Source organism: Ranitomeya variabilis, chromosome 1, assembly GCF_051348905.1.
Source record: "Ranitomeya variabilis isolate aRanVar5 chromosome 1, aRanVar5.hap1, whole genome shotgun sequence".
NCBI classification, from domain to species: Eukaryota; Metazoa; Chordata; class Amphibia; order Anura; family Dendrobatidae; genus Ranitomeya; species Ranitomeya variabilis.
The window spans coordinates 797,038,231-797,055,256 of NC_135232.1; the positions used below are offsets into that span (position 1 = coordinate 797,038,231).

Here is a 17,026-nt window from a genome sequence, read left to right on the forward strand (position 1 = left end):
TATTATATATATGAGTAATGAATTACTTCTTGAACTCTTGACATTTTGGTATGAATGATACTCCATCTTCTCTTTGATACAGCATACAGTTGCCAAGAAAGCAAAAATTCTGCCGGGGTATGTAAACTTTTGAGCACAACTGTATGTATATATGTTTGTAGTTACGATTGATTTTATCATGCTTTAATGATTTATCTGATGATTAGATGGCTGTCATGGCAACCGAGATGTACACTGAAGAGGAGGAAGAGATGGAGCCCAATTCCCCTGATATATAAAAAGCCTCAATATTGTAACCTGCACTTTATAGCTGTATTTTTTAACTTTTTTTCTGGCTTGGTAAAAGCCAATTTGGGCCGAAAAGTTGTCTTGTCTACTTCAATGTTGTACATCGCTATGTGATTTTAAGAATGGAATAAAAGTTAGTTTTTTTTCATATATAAACTATGTCTAGTAGTCATTCCCAGGTACTATAGCTCAGGTTAATATTAAAGTAAATAAACAGTCAGAATGACCACTACAAGATGACCGCTAAAGAGATGTGCTTTTCGGCTCTGTTCACTGTTTCCATCTGGGTTGCAGCCAGGGCTGAAAACAGCTGATCTGTGTAGTGCTGAGTGTTGGCCCTCCACAGATCTTGTTATAGGTAACCTATACTGAGTATTGGTCATTATTATTGGAAAACCACTTTAATACACTTTACTTACTAATAATGAATAGCAGTAACTGCATTGAGCTCAGAAGTGTCGGAATACATAGTTCCTACATTTTTCATTTTTTGACAACTACGTATTATCAATGTACCCCACTTGTCAGCTTTGCTGTGTAGACTGAGGCATGGGCAGCAGAAAGTTTAACGGCAGTCCTATTGTACTGCTGGAAGATAGAATAGTACTCCATCACTTCCAGAAGGATGTAATAGTCTGAAATTTTTCTGTCAATGAAGTCAGTTCATTGCAGCTGTCTTATGGTACAAATGCACACACACACTGGGGCACCATCTACTAAAAAAGAGTGCTGCTAATATGGCCATCCCAGGGTGGATTGGAACAGACTATATAATATAATAACAAAAAAATCTGTTACATCTTTTTTATATCTAACAAATAAAACAAAAATTGAAATATATATCTATGTGTGATCATAGCTTCAGACACAAAGAACCACTGCCAAACTGATAGGAATAAAAGATCTCACCCTGAGCAGACTGTGTTTGGACAAAGGTTTTGATGAGTGTATCCGTAGCCTGTGTATAAAGAGACAGTGCATAGCGTAGAGACTGTAGGTCAGGACTTTTCTCCAAGAAAGTCTTTTTCAGACCAACACCTCCAGCATGGAAATATTGCTGTAAAGTAAGACGAGAGAAATTAGCACTGTTTATGGCACCACCCTCGTATCTTACATCTACTAAGGCCAACATAATACATTTACAGCTCCCTAAAATGTAAAAAAGGACATCGTGACTTACAGGGGTTGGTCCACCAGGAATAGGCAATTGATTTTCCCAAGTGGACACATAAGAATCTGGGACAGTTGTGGAGGGTATATACAGAAGATCTAGCTATAGGGCAGCACGATGGATAGTACTGCAGTCTTGCAGCACTGGGGTCCTGGGTTCAAATCCCACTAAGGACAACATCTGCAAGGAGTTTGCATGTTCTCCCCATGTTTGCGTGGGTTTCCTCCAGGTACTCCAAAGACATACTGATAGGGAATGTGAGCCCCATCAGGGACAGCGATGATAATGTATGTAAAGTGTTGTGGAATATGATAGTGCTATATAAAAATAAAGATTATTATTTAATCTAGAGATATACCATTACCTTAATAGTATCCAGTGCGAGCTCCACTACAGCACATTGCTTTGGGGTCAAGCTCTTTGCTTCTTCCCTTACCATGTGATCCTAGAGAAAAAATAAAATGAATGTATGATTACATTATATTATAAATAATGATAAACGAGTGTGCTCGTTACTCTAGATTTCCGAGCATACTCAGGTGTTCTCCGAGTACTTTGAGTCGCCACAGCTGCATGATTTGCGGCTGCTAGACAGCCTGAATACATGTGGGGGTTGCCTGTTTGTTAGGGAATCCCCACATGTATTCAGCCTGTCTAGCAGCCGCAAATCATGCAGCTGTGGCGACTCAAACATAATTTCTCAGCATGCCCAAAATACTCGGAGACCACCCGAGCATGCTTGGAAATCTCGAGTAACGAGCACACTCGCTCATCACTAATTATAAATAATGAGATAATATTAGTCAATTTGTTTGCAAAAGGTGATTACTGAAAAATAAATTAGACTTGAATCTGTACCTTGAGTTTGGAAAGTTGTCCCAACTCTTTAGCAGCATTAATGATGAGATGAGTCCCCTGTTAGGAAAGAAGAACCACTGGAATGGTTACCCAGAGACTAATAGAGGCTAACCAGTCAATGTTACCAATGGGTACACAATAAGTGTTTCTATATAGAACATTCTTAAAAGCCTCTGTTCTCCCCTTTCTTTCTGTTTGTGTGTGGGGGTGGATTGCCAAATGCTATACTATTATGCCATGTTCCCATAGGTCTTTGTAGATACTGTGTGTGTCTAGCAAGTGTGAAATTCAGTTGAGGTCCATTTGGATATTAGTTGCTACAGAACTATAAGAATAACATAGTGTATAATTATATTTAACTCATTAACCCTTGGTCCCCCATTCATCAAGACTGGAGTTTTGCATGCCTGAATTAATGAATGGTGCTGGTGCATGGATTATGAAGCTACAAATTCCCTAAGAGGTGTGCTCCATGAATAAATTTGACCATCTTTCATCTGGTATGTGCCAGCATATAAAATGTAATCTAGTAATGCACTAGAATACATTTATATTGTAATCTACACATCTTTTATGGAGTTAATTTTTATGTATTTGTCAGTTGTCCTCACTAAAACTCAATTGTTTCAAAAAGGTAGCGGAGCTGGCATGGAATGATGTAAAATGTTTGCGCAGTTATGAATTGTTCAAACGCTTTGTGATATTTTAGACAGTTTTATGCCAAATTTTGGGTGAAAACTGTTTGAATTAAAGCCTTTAATAAAGCTATCAGATATTGTAAAACATATGTAGAACTGTGTACTTACAATTGCTCATTTTGCCTTTCTACCCAGTTAATTATTCATTTGTCTCTGCTATGTGTAGAAACAGGAAGTCTCTTTTCCCTGCATGAGTCAGCATTAGATCCTAGGTCACTGAAAAGTTGCTGGCCAGACCAGCTCCACCTCATCTTCATCTCCTAACCAAGCTGCTCCACCCCCTTGCTTTTATCTTTCTTCCTTAGTTCCTTTTGTCAGTGACATAGGATTGTAGGTCTAATGATGACTCATGAAGAGAAAAGAGACTTCTTGTTTCTACATAGAGCTCAGAAGGATTCAGCTACTCTGTTTTTAATCATATGATGTCATTGACGTTCGGGAAATCAGAAGAATTTACTGGGTAGAAGGGCAAAATGAGCAATTGTAAGTACTCAGTGCTGTATAATATGATGACTGCAATATATTAAGAGGATAAAATCTTGATGGAGTGCTTCTTTATAGAGGACTTGTCAGTTCTTCTGACACTTCTTGTTTTAGTAAATACGTTTAAATAACTATTGTGGAACAATTCCGCTTTCTATCGTGACCATGTTAATCCTAATGGAAATGAATAATTACATTTTCAATGGGACATTTACTATTCAGCATTGATTGGGCAGAGTTTATAGGGATGCTTCTTTCTAACAACAACGGGTAGTAGTAATGATCAATATATTAATAGATTTCTAGGAAGAAAAAGAAAAACTCCAGCATTCTTATTTTATAGGGAATTCCAGTATTTACTAAAATAGTCATGTCAGGGATGAGTGATTTCGTTTAAGCCCCCAAATTGTGTATTAGCAGGAATTGTAAAAAATATATAGATTTTTTGTGCCCCAAGCTGACGTTTTTATTGATACCATTTTGGGGTGCATACGATGTTTTAATCTTCCGCTTTTGCATTTTATTGCAGGGTGGCTAAAAAAAGTAATTTTGGCGTTTCTATTTTTTTCTCGTTATGCCACTTACCAATCAGATTGTTTTTGTAATTTGGTAGATCGGACATTTCTGAACTCAGCAATACCAAATACAGTACAGACCAAAAGTTTTGACACACCTTCTCATTTAAAGATTTTTCTGTATTTTCATGACTATGAAAATTGTACATTCACACTGAAGGCATCAAAACTATGAATTAACACATGTGGAATTATATACTTAACAAAAAAGTGTGAAACAACTGAAAATATGTTTTATATTCTAGGTTCTTCAAAGTAGCCACCTTTTGCTTTGATGACTGCTTTGCACACTCTTGGCATTCTCTTGATGAGCTTCAAGAGGTAGTCACCGGGAATGCTTTTCACTGTGCCCTGTCAGGTTTAATAGACTGTTAGAATTTGTATTATGGCAAGAAAAAAGCAGCTAAGTAAAGAAAAATGAGTGGCCATCATTACTTTAAGAAATTAAGGTCAGTCAGTCCGAAAAATTGTGAAAACTTTGAAAGTATCCCCAAGTGCAGTGGCAAAAACCAGCAACTGCTACAAAGAAACTGGCTCACATGAGGACCGCCCCAGGAAAGGAAGACCAAGAGTCAAAGAGCTACTTTGAAGAACCTATAATATAAGACATATTTTCAGTTGTTTCACACTTTTTTGTTAAGTATATAATTCCACATGTGTTATTTCATAGTTTTGATGCCTTCAGTGTGAATTTACAATTTTCATAGTCATGAAAATACAGAAAAATCTTTAAATGAGGTGTGTCCAAACTTTTGGTCTGTACTGTATGTGCATATTTTTTGTTTAGTTTTCAATGGGGCAAAAGGGGGTTGATTTGAACTTTTTTTTTTTATACTTTTTAAAACTTTTTTTTACTGGCTTCAATTGCCCCCTTAGGAGACTTGAAGTTGTGATCATCCAATAGCCTGTGCTACACATAGCAGGGCTACAGATCAGTGCAGGGGAAAAGATGCAGGCTCAATGTCGGAGCCCGCATCAAAGGCGGGGACATGACCTTTGATGTACTTATACGTCAAAGGTCGTGAAGGGGTTAAACTACTTTTTTTCTCACTGTTGGTATCCACCAAAGTTCTGTCCTGAGACCTCTAGTCTTCTCGTGGTATACTTTTGGATACTTTTCTTAGCTTTGAACCAAGAAAAGCGTCACTGCTTACCCGACATCATCTCCCATCATCTCTTCCACCCCTTCATTTCAGCCTTAACTCCAATGCTTGATTGTTCCTCTCCTCTTTGCTAGGCCTCCAATAACCTGTCCCCTCATATATGTCTGATCTAATCTCTTGCTACCTACCCACACATAATCTATGGTCTTCATAAGAACTCTTTCTTTGCTCTCTTCATATCTGCTCCTCAAACAACTGTATCACAAATGTCTTCTGTGCCTCCCGGCACTTGGTTAATCGATACCCTCTCCCCAACTTTAAAGCTTTCCAACACAAGCTGAGAACCAACGCCTTCAAGAGCACATGCACCCTACTAATATCAGCAGCTTCTACCCTCTCCTATTTTATCATACTCCCTTCCTTAGTAGACTGTTAGCCCTCGTGGGCAGGGACAGCTTTGCCATTGCACCTGTCTGTCACTTAGCTGTGTTCAGTTGTTCCTGGGTTATGTATTGCTAAATGATTATGTGTTGTTTTCATATGCATGGCACCAAAGAATTAAGGGGATACAAAAATAATAACAGTAATAACAATAAGTGGCATTTGTTCTTGCAAGCGTAAAACCACATTGCACTAAACTGTAGCTCTGGAAAATGAATTTTTGCTTATAGTGGAGAAAAGGACAGCAGGACGATCCGCACCAAAGGAAAATCATCCTTTTTTTTTATAGTAATTCTGATCTTTTTTCACTAAACTATCAAAAAAATACAGTTTGGCATACACAGCTTGACTGAACATTATAGACATCACAATTGCAGATAACACGTAAAAGGGGACAAGTTTAGGACACAGGTCACAGGGGCAGATTGTACAAAGAGACATATAGAGGAAAACAAAGAGTGCAGAAAGACAGACACACACACAGTGTCCTTACATCTGCATGGTACGGCAGCTTCACCCTGCTCTGGAGAGAGAAGCGTGAGATTAACATATGAGTGTGGGTGTGAAAAAAAGAACCAAACAACAACAGCCAATTTATGTCTAAACAAAGTGTACATATACAGCACAGCTACATACAGCACAGACCCACACCAAATATGCATTTATTCACTTCTGGATATATAATATTCAGCTTCACTTGGGAACATAGGTGGTAATTAAGTGAACATCAAGTATAAGCAATACAACAGACCACAACTACACAAGTTCCTCCATATACAGCAGTTCACAGCAAACGCTTGACAAGTTTTAATGCTGATACAGCATTTCTATTGCACAGAATTTGTAGGTTTATGGATTCTTGCTATATTTGACGGAAATCTGTCACCTTCAGAAATGCGATTTACCTGCAGATATAGTCAGAATCTACCAGTGAAATCACATCTGTATGCTCGCTACCAGTCATTGGGCAAGGAGCGGCTACAGTCATCACTTACTAAACTGTGAGCATGGCTGTAATCACTCCCTGGCAAAGCGATTGACAGCCTGTTCTGCACACAGGGGCTGAACACATGCCACAGAGCAAGCTGTCAATCAATGTGTAGGTGAGTAATTACAGCACACTTACTGTGTAGTGAACGATAACTAACCATTTCCTGTAACAGCCCAGTAACTAAAAGTGAGCAGCTGCAGGGTAAATATAACTTTTCTCCCTGCAGCTGCTGCTCCAGTAAGCCAGTCAAACATGATTTAATTGCTATTTATATGCAGATTAACAATATATCTGCAGATAAAGAGCGTTTCTGGACGTAACAGGTTTCCTTTAATTAAGTATGTAAGCTTGCAATACACGAGACTTGAAGGGTCTGCATACTTGTTTACCTTCTCTAGCCCTTTGCCATGTTTTCTCAGCAACGTCCCCTGCAGAAACATGTCACAATCGGTCACTGCTTTGGAACAAGCATTTTTTTTTTGGCAGTCAAGTGTTTGACTAAGTGATCGCATAAGCTGTTGTGCTGAGTTTTGTTACACTTAATTTGTATAATGTGCAATATATGGTGTGGGCAAGGGAATATGGTTGGTCAAAAGTAATTATAAGAATGTGTTAATAGCCAAGAGCAGAACATGGCTCGTCAAGGTAGAGATAAATATAAAAGATTGTGATATCTGTTTGTGATTACATACCTGGATAAATTAATAAAATTCAGTGACACTCAATGTAAATACACGCCACCTAATACATGTAACACCACAATACAGTATAAACTGACGGCAGGACACGCACAAAAAGGACAGTAAGGCACAAGCAAAAATAACATACAGTGATGCCAGGAAGGGTAAGAGTCATGATGCATCAAAAAGACTCCAATTAGCATGTGCTGAACTAGACTTTACCATAGGAAGTATATAATTCAATGTAAGCAATAGACAAAATTGTTTTAGAACCATGGTCTCCAACCTTTGCTAGCAGTTTAACACTAACTGTAGTTTTCCAAAAAACTGGAGAGCCATAGCCTTGTGACCATTGGTTTGTACTAAAATTAAATTTTTCCATGATTGCCAAAATCATTTCTACTGAGCTATTAAGGTATTTCATACACAAAAACTGCTAGTAATTTACAAGGTTCCAGTTGTGCTTACACTTTGCCCTTCACCTATTTTATATTTTCTTTTTCTCTTATTTTTTACTTTATGCTTTACATAATTGTAAAATTGTCAGACTCATTCTAAAAATTATGTTGATGAAACTGAAGGAATAATATGTATATATAATATACATATATATATACACACACACATTGATGGCCAAAATGGTTGGCATCCTTGAAATTGTTCTAGAAAAATAAGTATTGCTCCCAAAAAATTAAGACAAATTGGACATAATTTCACACAAAACCCCAAAAATGGTCCGGACAAAACTGTTGTGGGTAAACAACTTTGTTTCAACCATGTAATGCTCATTCAAACTCACTTGTGGCAAGTAACAGGTGTTGGCAATATGAAAATCACACCTGAAACCAGATAAAAAGGGGAGAAGTTGACTCAATCTTTACATGGTGTGTCTGGGTGTACCACACTAAGCATGGAGAACAGAAAGAGAAGAGAACTGTCTGAGGACTTGACAACCAAACTGTTGAACAATATCAACAATCTCAAGATTACAACTCCATCTCCAGAGATCTTGGTGTTCTTTTGTCCACGGTGCACCTCATAATCAAGAAGTTTATGACCCATGGCACTGTAGCTAATCTCCCTGTATATGGACAGCAGGCAAAAATTGATGAAACGTTGCAACACAGGGTAGTTTGGGTGGTAGATAAGCAGCCTCAATCAAGTTCCAAAACATTTGAAGATGCCTGGCACCCGTAGGGTGCATCAGTGTCAGTGTGAACTATCCATCTACATTTGCATGATATAAAAAAATATATATTGTGATTATTTACATTTTAAAAACACAAATAGGAAAATGGGCTAATGCCAAAGTTTGGTCACCCTTGGAGATTTGTGTGCTCAGATAACTTTGACCAAGGTTTAAGACCGTAATTAGCCTGTTATGGTTATGGCTTGTTCACCATCCTCATTAAGAAAGGCCTGGTGATGCAAATTTCCCAGCTTTATAAAAACCAAGCCTCCTTTAAACTTGTACCAAATAAACCCAGCAGCCTTGGGTTCTTCTAAGCAGCTACTTAGCACACTGAAAATGAAATTGATGGAGACCTACAAAGCAGGAGAAGGCTGTGAGAAGATAACAAAGCCTTTTCAAGTTGATCTTTCCTCAGTTCAAAACGTAACTATGATATGGCAGTTAATGTGAACAGTGAAGGTCAAGATAAGGTCTGGAAGACCAAGCAAAATTTCAGCTCTCTAGCTGCTCGTAGGATTGCTAGAGAGGCAAATCAGAACCCCCACTTTACTGCAAAAGACCTCCAGAAATATTTAGTAGACTCTGGAGTTGTGGCACATTGTTCTACTGTTCAGAGACACCTGCAAAAATATGACCATCATGGAAGTCAACAGAAGAAAACTTCTCCAGCATCCTCACCATAAAATTCAGCTTCTAGAAGTATGCAAAAGATCATTTAAACAAGCCTGATGCATTTTGGAAACAAGTTCTCTGGACTGATGAGGTTAAAATAAACCTCTTTTGCCACAATGATCAAAGGTATGTGTAAAGAAAAAGGGCACAGAATTTCAGGAAAATAAACCATTAAGCTTGGAGTGGATCTATCAAGCTTTGGGGTTGTGTTGCAGCCAATGACAAGGGGAATGGGTAGAGGGAAGAATGGATTCAATGAAATTTCAACAAATTCTTGTCATAACACCATCTGTAAAAAAGCTGAAGTTGAAAAGAGGGTGGCTTCTACAAATGGAAAATGATTTTAAACAAACGTTAATATCCACAATACACTACCTTAAAAGGTGCAAGCTGAAGGTTTTACAATGGCCCTTACAGTCCTGTGATCTGAGCATCATTGAAAATCTGTGGCTAGACCTCAAACTAGTAGTGCATGCAAGACGACCCAGGAATCTCACAGAACTGGAATAATTTTCCAAGGAAGAGTGGAAGAAAATCCCTCAAACAAGAATTGAAAGACTCTTTCTGACTACAAAAAGCATTTACAACCTGTGATACTTTCAAAAGGGGGTGCTACTAGGTACTAGCCATGCAGGGTGCCCAAACTTTTTTTCCTTTTGTAATTTTTAAACTGGAAAAGATGAATATTCATAAATGTATTTGCCTAAAATACAAAGGAAATGTGTCATCTTTAACTTTAGGCCTTTTAGAGATCATTTAATCTTCAACTGGCTTAACTGTTCACAATGACAATAGTTTTGACCAGGGGTGCCCAAACGTTTACATGCCACTGTACAGTCAAATATGGTGGCGGTTCAAAGATGTTCTGGGGTTGTTTTGCTGACTGGACAACACTGGGTTCCTTGACTGTGTGCAAGTTATCATGAAATCTCAAGACTACCACAGAATTTTGGTTCACAGTGTAGTGCCCAGTGTCAGAAAGCTGGGTTTGCATCCTAGGTCATGAGTCTTCCAGCAGGACCATCACACCAAATATACTTCAAGAAGCACCCAGAAATGTTTGGAAACAAAGCGCTGTAGAGTTCTGAATTGGCCAGAAATGAGTCTGGACCTAAATCCTATTGAACACCTGTTGCAGTAGGGAGAAGGCACCCTTCAAATATGAGAAACATGGAGTTTTCAAAAGAAGAGTGGCTCAAAATTCCAGTTGAGAGGTGGAAGAAGTTTGTTGATGGTTATAGGAAGCGATTGATTGCAGTTATTTATTCCAAGTGGTGTGCAACCAAATATTAAATTGAGGGTGCTAGCAATGTAGTACAGCCCATTTTGGGAATTTTGTGTGAAATTACTGTATGTCCAATTTGCCTTTTTTCTATTTTTTTGTGTTGTTCCAACACACACAAAGGAAATAAACATGTGTATCACAAAACATGTGTAATTGCAATCATTTTCTGGGAGAAACACTTCATTTTCTGGAACAATTTCAAGAGACATCACTGTATATATACAGTTGTGTGCAAAAGTTTTAGGCATGTGTGAAATAAATGCTGCAAAGTGACAATGGTTTAAAAAATAGAAATGCTATTTTTTTTTTACTAATAAAATGAACAGTGAATGAACAAAATAGTAATCTAAATCATATCAATATTTGGTGTGACCACCCTTTGCAGGGATTTTGTAGGATTATATTCCAGTGTATGAGTAACCAATTATAAATAGGTGATGATCACTACTTCATTATGTAGTTTCAAACAGTCTTAAGAAGGCTTAAAAATGGATGAGAAACAGCTAAACTCTGTTACAAAGGTGAGGTTGTGAAAGACAGCTTCCATGTCACAGATCATATATCACGGCCGTAATGGGCACATCAACAAGACACAGAAAGGGCTCTCCAAGCCAAAGATTTCAAAACAGACTGGAGTTTCGAGATGTTCTGTTCATTCTCTTTAGAAGAAGCTTCAGGAAATATGTAATGTTGAGGACCCTAGATGCAGCGGTCGGTCAAGGAAAATTAGTGCAGCAGATGAAAATCACATCATGCATGTTTCCATCAAAGTTTGAAGATGTCCAGCAGTGTCATCAGCTCAGAACTATCAGCAACCAGTATGAACCAACTTCATCCATCTAATGTTCGAAGAAATCTGGCAAGAATAACTCTTCATGGAATGATTGTGGCCAAAAAGTTATAACAACATGGAAACACGACCAAGCTATTTAACTATGCATGAAAACATAGGAACTGGGGTACAGAAAAATGGCAGCAGGTGCTCTGGACTGATTGGTCAAAACATTAAATATTTGGCTCTAACTGAAAGCAGTTTGTGAAGCATGGCAGAGATTCCTTGCAGGTTTGTGGCTGCATTTCAGCGAATGGAGATGGGCAATTGTACAATAATAATAGCGTCCTCAATGCTGATAAATATAGTCAAGATACTTTTCCATCATGCAATATCAACCAAGGAGGCATCTCGTTGGCTCCAAATGTATTCACCATTAGAGCAACAACCCCAAACATGCAGCCAATATCATTAAAAACTTAGAGTTAAGGAGGAAAAGGAGTCCTGGTTGTTATGATATGGCTCCCACAAAGCTGTGATCTCAACTTCCTTGAGTCTTTCTGGTAGAAGAATTTGCATAAGTCTAAATCCACAGAAACTCTCCAAGATGTTTGGAAAAGCCTTCTTGCTGAGTTTCTTCAAAAACTACATTCATTAAAGTGTACTTAAAAGAATTTCTGCTTTGATGTTGTATAGAAGGCGGAGGGTGCTCACACTAAGGGTATGTGCACACACTACGGAATGGTGTGCGGATTTTTCCGCACTGATTTTGGTAAATTCACAGGTAAACCACGGTTTTTGTGCGGATTCCACCTGCGGTTTTACATCTGCGGATTCCTATTGAGGAGCAGGTGTAAACCGCTACGGAATCCACACAAAGAATTGACATGCTGCGGAATATAAACCGCTGTGTTTCCGCGCTTTTTTTTCCGCAGAATGTGCACTGCGGATTTTGTTTTCCATAGGTTTGCATGGTACTGTAAACTCATGGAAAACTACTGCAGATCCGCAGCGTCAAATCCGCTGCGGATCCGCAGCATAATCCGCAGCATGTCTCTTTTGTTCATTCACTTAGCCTTTTGTTGATTGATAAAAATAAACTAACACTTCAATGTTTTAAAGTATTCTTACTTTGCATCATTTTTTCCACACCTGCCTAAAACTTTTGCACAGTACTGTATATCACCATCCCTTATTACATAGTGCCACTCTTATTATGTATTGTGTCATCCATTATTACACAGTGTCCTCCCTTATTTACAGTCTCACCCATTATTATATACTGTCCTTCTTTATTATGTATGGTAATCTCCTTTATTATGTATAGTACCATCCCTTATTAAATAGCATTCTAACTTACTATGTATAGTCTTTACTATTATTGCATATTATTATGTATATCACCATTTATTATTACATGCTGTTCTTCCTTATGTATACTGGCATCCCTTACTATTTACTGCCTACTTTATTATGTAAAACAACCTCCATTATTACATAGTATTCTCTTTACACAACCACTCCAGCATTTTTTTTTTAAGGCCGGTGTACTGCTACTAATGTAAGGTCCCTTGACCTAATATTATACTTGCCTCCCTCTGTCTTCAGCTCTCCAATGCCACCGTCCTGTGGCCGCAACTTCTCATTAACCAAAAGTCAGAGGTAATGGCCACAAACTCTCAATGAAAGTCTATAAGAGCCTCTTTCTGGCTCTCATAGACTCAGGGTACCGTCACACAATGCCATTTTGATCGCTGCGACGGCACGATCCGTGACGTCGCAGCGATCGTATGATTATCGCTCCAGCGTCGTAGACTGCGGTCACACGGTGCAATCACGGCGCTGGAGCGATGCCGAAGTCCCCGGGTAACCAGGGTAAACATCGGGTTACTAAGCGCAGGGCCGCGCTTAGTAACCCGATGTTTACCCTGGTTACCAGCGTAAACGTAAAAAAAAAAAAAACAGTACATACTTACATTCCGGTGTCTGTCCTCCGGCGTCTCAGCTTCTCTGCACTGTGTAAGCACAGCGGCCGGAAAGCACAGCGGTGACGTCAGACGTCACCGCTGTGCTCGCTTTCTGGCTGGCCGGCGCTCACAGTGCAGAGAAGCTGAGACGCCGGAGGACAGACACCGGAATGTGAGTATGTACTGTTTGTTTTTTTTACATTTACGCTGGTAACCAGGGTAAACATCGGGTTACTAAGCGCGGCCCTGCGCTTAGTTACCCGATGTTTACCCTGGTTACAAGCGAACACATCGCTGGATCGCTGTCACACACAACGATCCAGCGATGTCAGCGGGTGATCAAGCGACGAAAGAAAGTTCCATACGATCTGCTACGACGTACGATTCTCAGCAGGGTCCCTGATCGCTGCTGCGTGTCAGACACTGCGATATCGTAACGATATCGCTAGAACGTCACGGATCGTACCGTCGTAGCGATCAAAGTGTGACTGTGTGACGGTACCCTTACTTTGAAAAGTAACCTCCGGCTCCCCCAGCAATCCCCCAAGTAAACAAACTGACCAACTGGAGAGGCACATATAACGAATGAAGATGGCAGCAGGTAAGTATAAGACTAGGGCAGGAAATTTACATTAGAAGCACCACTGCTACAATATGAAAAAAACGTTGGAGTGGGGCTTTAAATGTATAGCACCATACATGATAAATCACATATGTCTCGAATGCAACATCTAAGATGCTAGACACTTCAAAGTATAACCATGGACAATTCCTAGCAGCGGTGAATATTGCCGCAAGAAACAAAAAGATTCTAGCTAAAATAAATAATATACTTTATCAATACATATAATTAAAAAAAAATACAAAACGGTGGGAACAAAGACCTCCAATGGGAGGAGGTGCAAAAAGAATAAACAAGTTACCTCAGGTCCTTGCATGAAGGTCCTCTATAAAACTGTACTTGCTTATAAAGAAATTCCTATGGGCTAGGTGAGCAGTTACAAGGTGGTCGATGCAGCATATATATGGAAGAAACCTGCTAATATTATGAATAAAGTGCTTAGTGCCATTATAAATAGTGGTGAGCGAATATACTCGTTACTTGAGATTTCCCGAGCATGCTCGGGGGTCCTCCGAGTATTTTTTTAGTGTTTGGAGATTTAGTTTTCATCGCTTCAGCTGAATGATTTACAGCTGCTAGCCAGCCTGAGTACATGTGGGGGTTGCCTGGTTGCTAGGGAATCCTCACATGAAATCAAGCTGGCTAACAGATGTAAATAATTCAGCTGAGGCGATGAAAACTAAATCTCCGAGCACTAAAAAATACTCGGAGGACCTCCGAGCATGCTCAGGAAATCTCGAGTAACGAGTATATTCGCTCATCACTAATTATAAAGTAACTTCCACCTATATACCCGCCTCTATGAAATCACAAAAAGTGCTCAGAACAATAGATGAAAGATATATAGACCCTTATAAGTAAGTATAAGTTGGATGCTATGCAATAGACCTAGGAAGATGGCAAGTATAAAAGTTACAAATGCAACTTCTAAAAAACTGGTATAGATATTAGTAAAGCATTTACTACATAGTACATCACCTCAAATGGTTTCTATAGCGAGGACACCTGTAGCACATGACCTACTGCTAGAATTATCACCTGATATCTGACATCCCTAATGTCATTTCACCCATCAAGTTACCATAGATAAGCACCACAGTCTCAATTGCCAAGGGTCCTAGCTCTCCGAAATCCACTTCTGCCTACAATTGATTGATTACAGTTCTCTACAACAAAAAAGACAATGTGCTTAAGACCTAAGTATTGGCTAAATACATTTTTTACATTTTTTATTGCCTTAATTCTTTCATTTGATATGCTCTCATACATTTAGCTAGCTTGGCTTTCTGAATTTTCTTTATAGAACAAAAATGCACATCTTGTTAATAGGATTACTTATTTAAGTATTGTAAAGTAATGTTATTTTTCAGCAACATTCATCTTTTAGTTGTAGAATAAATATTAACCACTGTAGCTCTATTTTGCAAGAAAAAAAATGTACTTTTTCATTTGAAAAAGTCTCTGCTAATCATGTGTGTGCCTGGTTTTATGAGCTTTGCTGTGGCCACTTCTCACAATATTAGAATGTCATCAAAACGTTACAGGGAATCTGTCACCCCAAAATTGGCCTAGAAACTACGGCCACCGGCATCAAGGGCTTATCTACAGCATTCTGTAATGCTGTAGATAAGCCCCCGATGTATCCTGAAAGATGAGAAAAAGCGGTTAGATTATACTCACCCAGGGGCGATCCGGTCCGGGGCCTCCCATCTTCATCAGATGACGTCCTCTTCTTTTCTTCCTGCTGCGGCTCCTGCACAGGCGTACTTTGACCTGTTGCGGGCAGAGCAAAGTACTGCAGTGCGCAGGCGCCGGGAAAGGTCAGAGAGGCCCAGCACCTGCGCACTGCAGTACTTTGCTCTGCCCTCGACAGGGCAGACAAGGTACGCCTGCACAGAAGCCGCGACAGGAAGACAAGAAGAGGACGTCATCGTAAGAAGATGGGAGGTGCTGGAGCCGGACGGTGACACCCATCGGACCGGACCACACCGAAACCGCCCCTGGGTGAGTATAATATAACCTGCTTTTCTTATCTTTCAGGATACATCGGTGGCTTATCTACAGCATTACAGAATGCTGTAGATAAACCCCACGTCTTCCGCGTCCTCTGGCTGTGATGTTCAGGTCAGAGGGCGCGATGACTTGTTTAGTGTGCGCCCTCTGCCTGAACAGTCACTGCAGAGAGCCAGAAAACACAGCGGCATACGGCGGTGGAACAGGTACAGGTGAATATCGCAAGTGCCGGGGGCCTGAGCGACGAGAGGTGAGTATGTCATTTTTTGTTTTAATCGCAGCAGCAGCATATGGGGCATAATATGAAAAGGAGCATCTTATGGGGCCATCAACCTTTGTGCAGCATTATATGGGGCATAATCTATGGAGCATAATCTATTGAGCATTTTATGGGGCCATCAACCTTTGTGCAGCATTATATGGGGAATAATATTCTCTGGAGCATCTTATGGGGCAATCATTAACCTTTTATGCAGCCTTATATGGGGCATATTTTAATATGGAGCATCTTATGGGGCCCATCATGAACCATATGGAGCATTATATGGGGCTCCTGATTCAATATGGATTTTTAAAAACACTTAACCTACTGATGTCTCAATTAATTTTACTTTTATTGGTATCTATTTTTATTTTTGAAATTTACCAGTAGCTGCTGCATTTCCCACCCTAGGCTTATACTTGCGTCAATAAGTTTTCCCAGTTTTTTTGTGGAAAAATTAGGGGTCTCGGCTTATTCTCGGGTTGGCTTATACTCGAGTATATACGGTATATGGTATATGACTGAGGCAACAGTCTGGACAGATAATGTGTTTTAGGGAAACACTACACAATTGTATATACTGCACAGTATGCAATAATTTTATTTTGCCGTGCTTCCTATACAATAAAAAAAAATACAAGGAATGCAACAAGCTGTTGTCTCTCATCTGGTAAATGGCAACCTATGCTGAAGTTACATTGTATGTCAGGAAAAGCTCCAGGCAGGGACATACAATTGGTGCGATCTGCACAGGGGACCATGAAGTAAGGGGGCCCATTTCCACCTCTAAAGCAGGGGAACTGCAAAGGACCCATATACTGTTCTTGCACAGGGGCCCTTCTCAGTCTGTGCGTGTCTGCCCCTGGCTTGATACATAGGTGCCGTTTCATTAAGGCTGGCATTGTGCACGCTAGTCTTAATTTAAAGCTCTGTGGATTACAATGCACCAAATT

General features: G+C 39.6%; 1 protein-coding gene across 11 annotated transcripts in view; it reads right to left on the minus strand.

Annotated features, from left to right (window-relative positions):
• Window positions 1–17,026, minus strand: part of UNC13A (unc-13 homolog A) — a 335,107-nt gene that overhangs the window by 19,881 nt on the left and 298,200 nt on the right. For 5 of the 11 annotated variants that reach the window (XM_077273640.1, XM_077273607.1, XM_077273583.1 and 2 more), the window contains 5 exons: window positions 6,998–7,036; window positions 6,111–6,140; window positions 2,318–2,374; window positions 1,824–1,904; window positions 1,198–1,345 (listed from right to left, as the gene is read on the minus strand). In XM_077273640.1, coding sequence (XP_077129755.1) covers window positions 1,198–1,345; window positions 1,824–1,904; window positions 2,318–2,374; window positions 6,111–6,140; window positions 6,998–7,036 — 355 coding nt within the window. The remainder of the gene's footprint in view (window positions 1–1,197; window positions 1,346–1,823; window positions 1,905–2,317; window positions 2,375–6,110; window positions 6,141–6,997; window positions 7,037–17,026) is intronic. The other 6 variants (XM_077273623.1, XM_077273600.1, XM_077273656.1 and 3 more) reach the window with 2 other exon arrangements.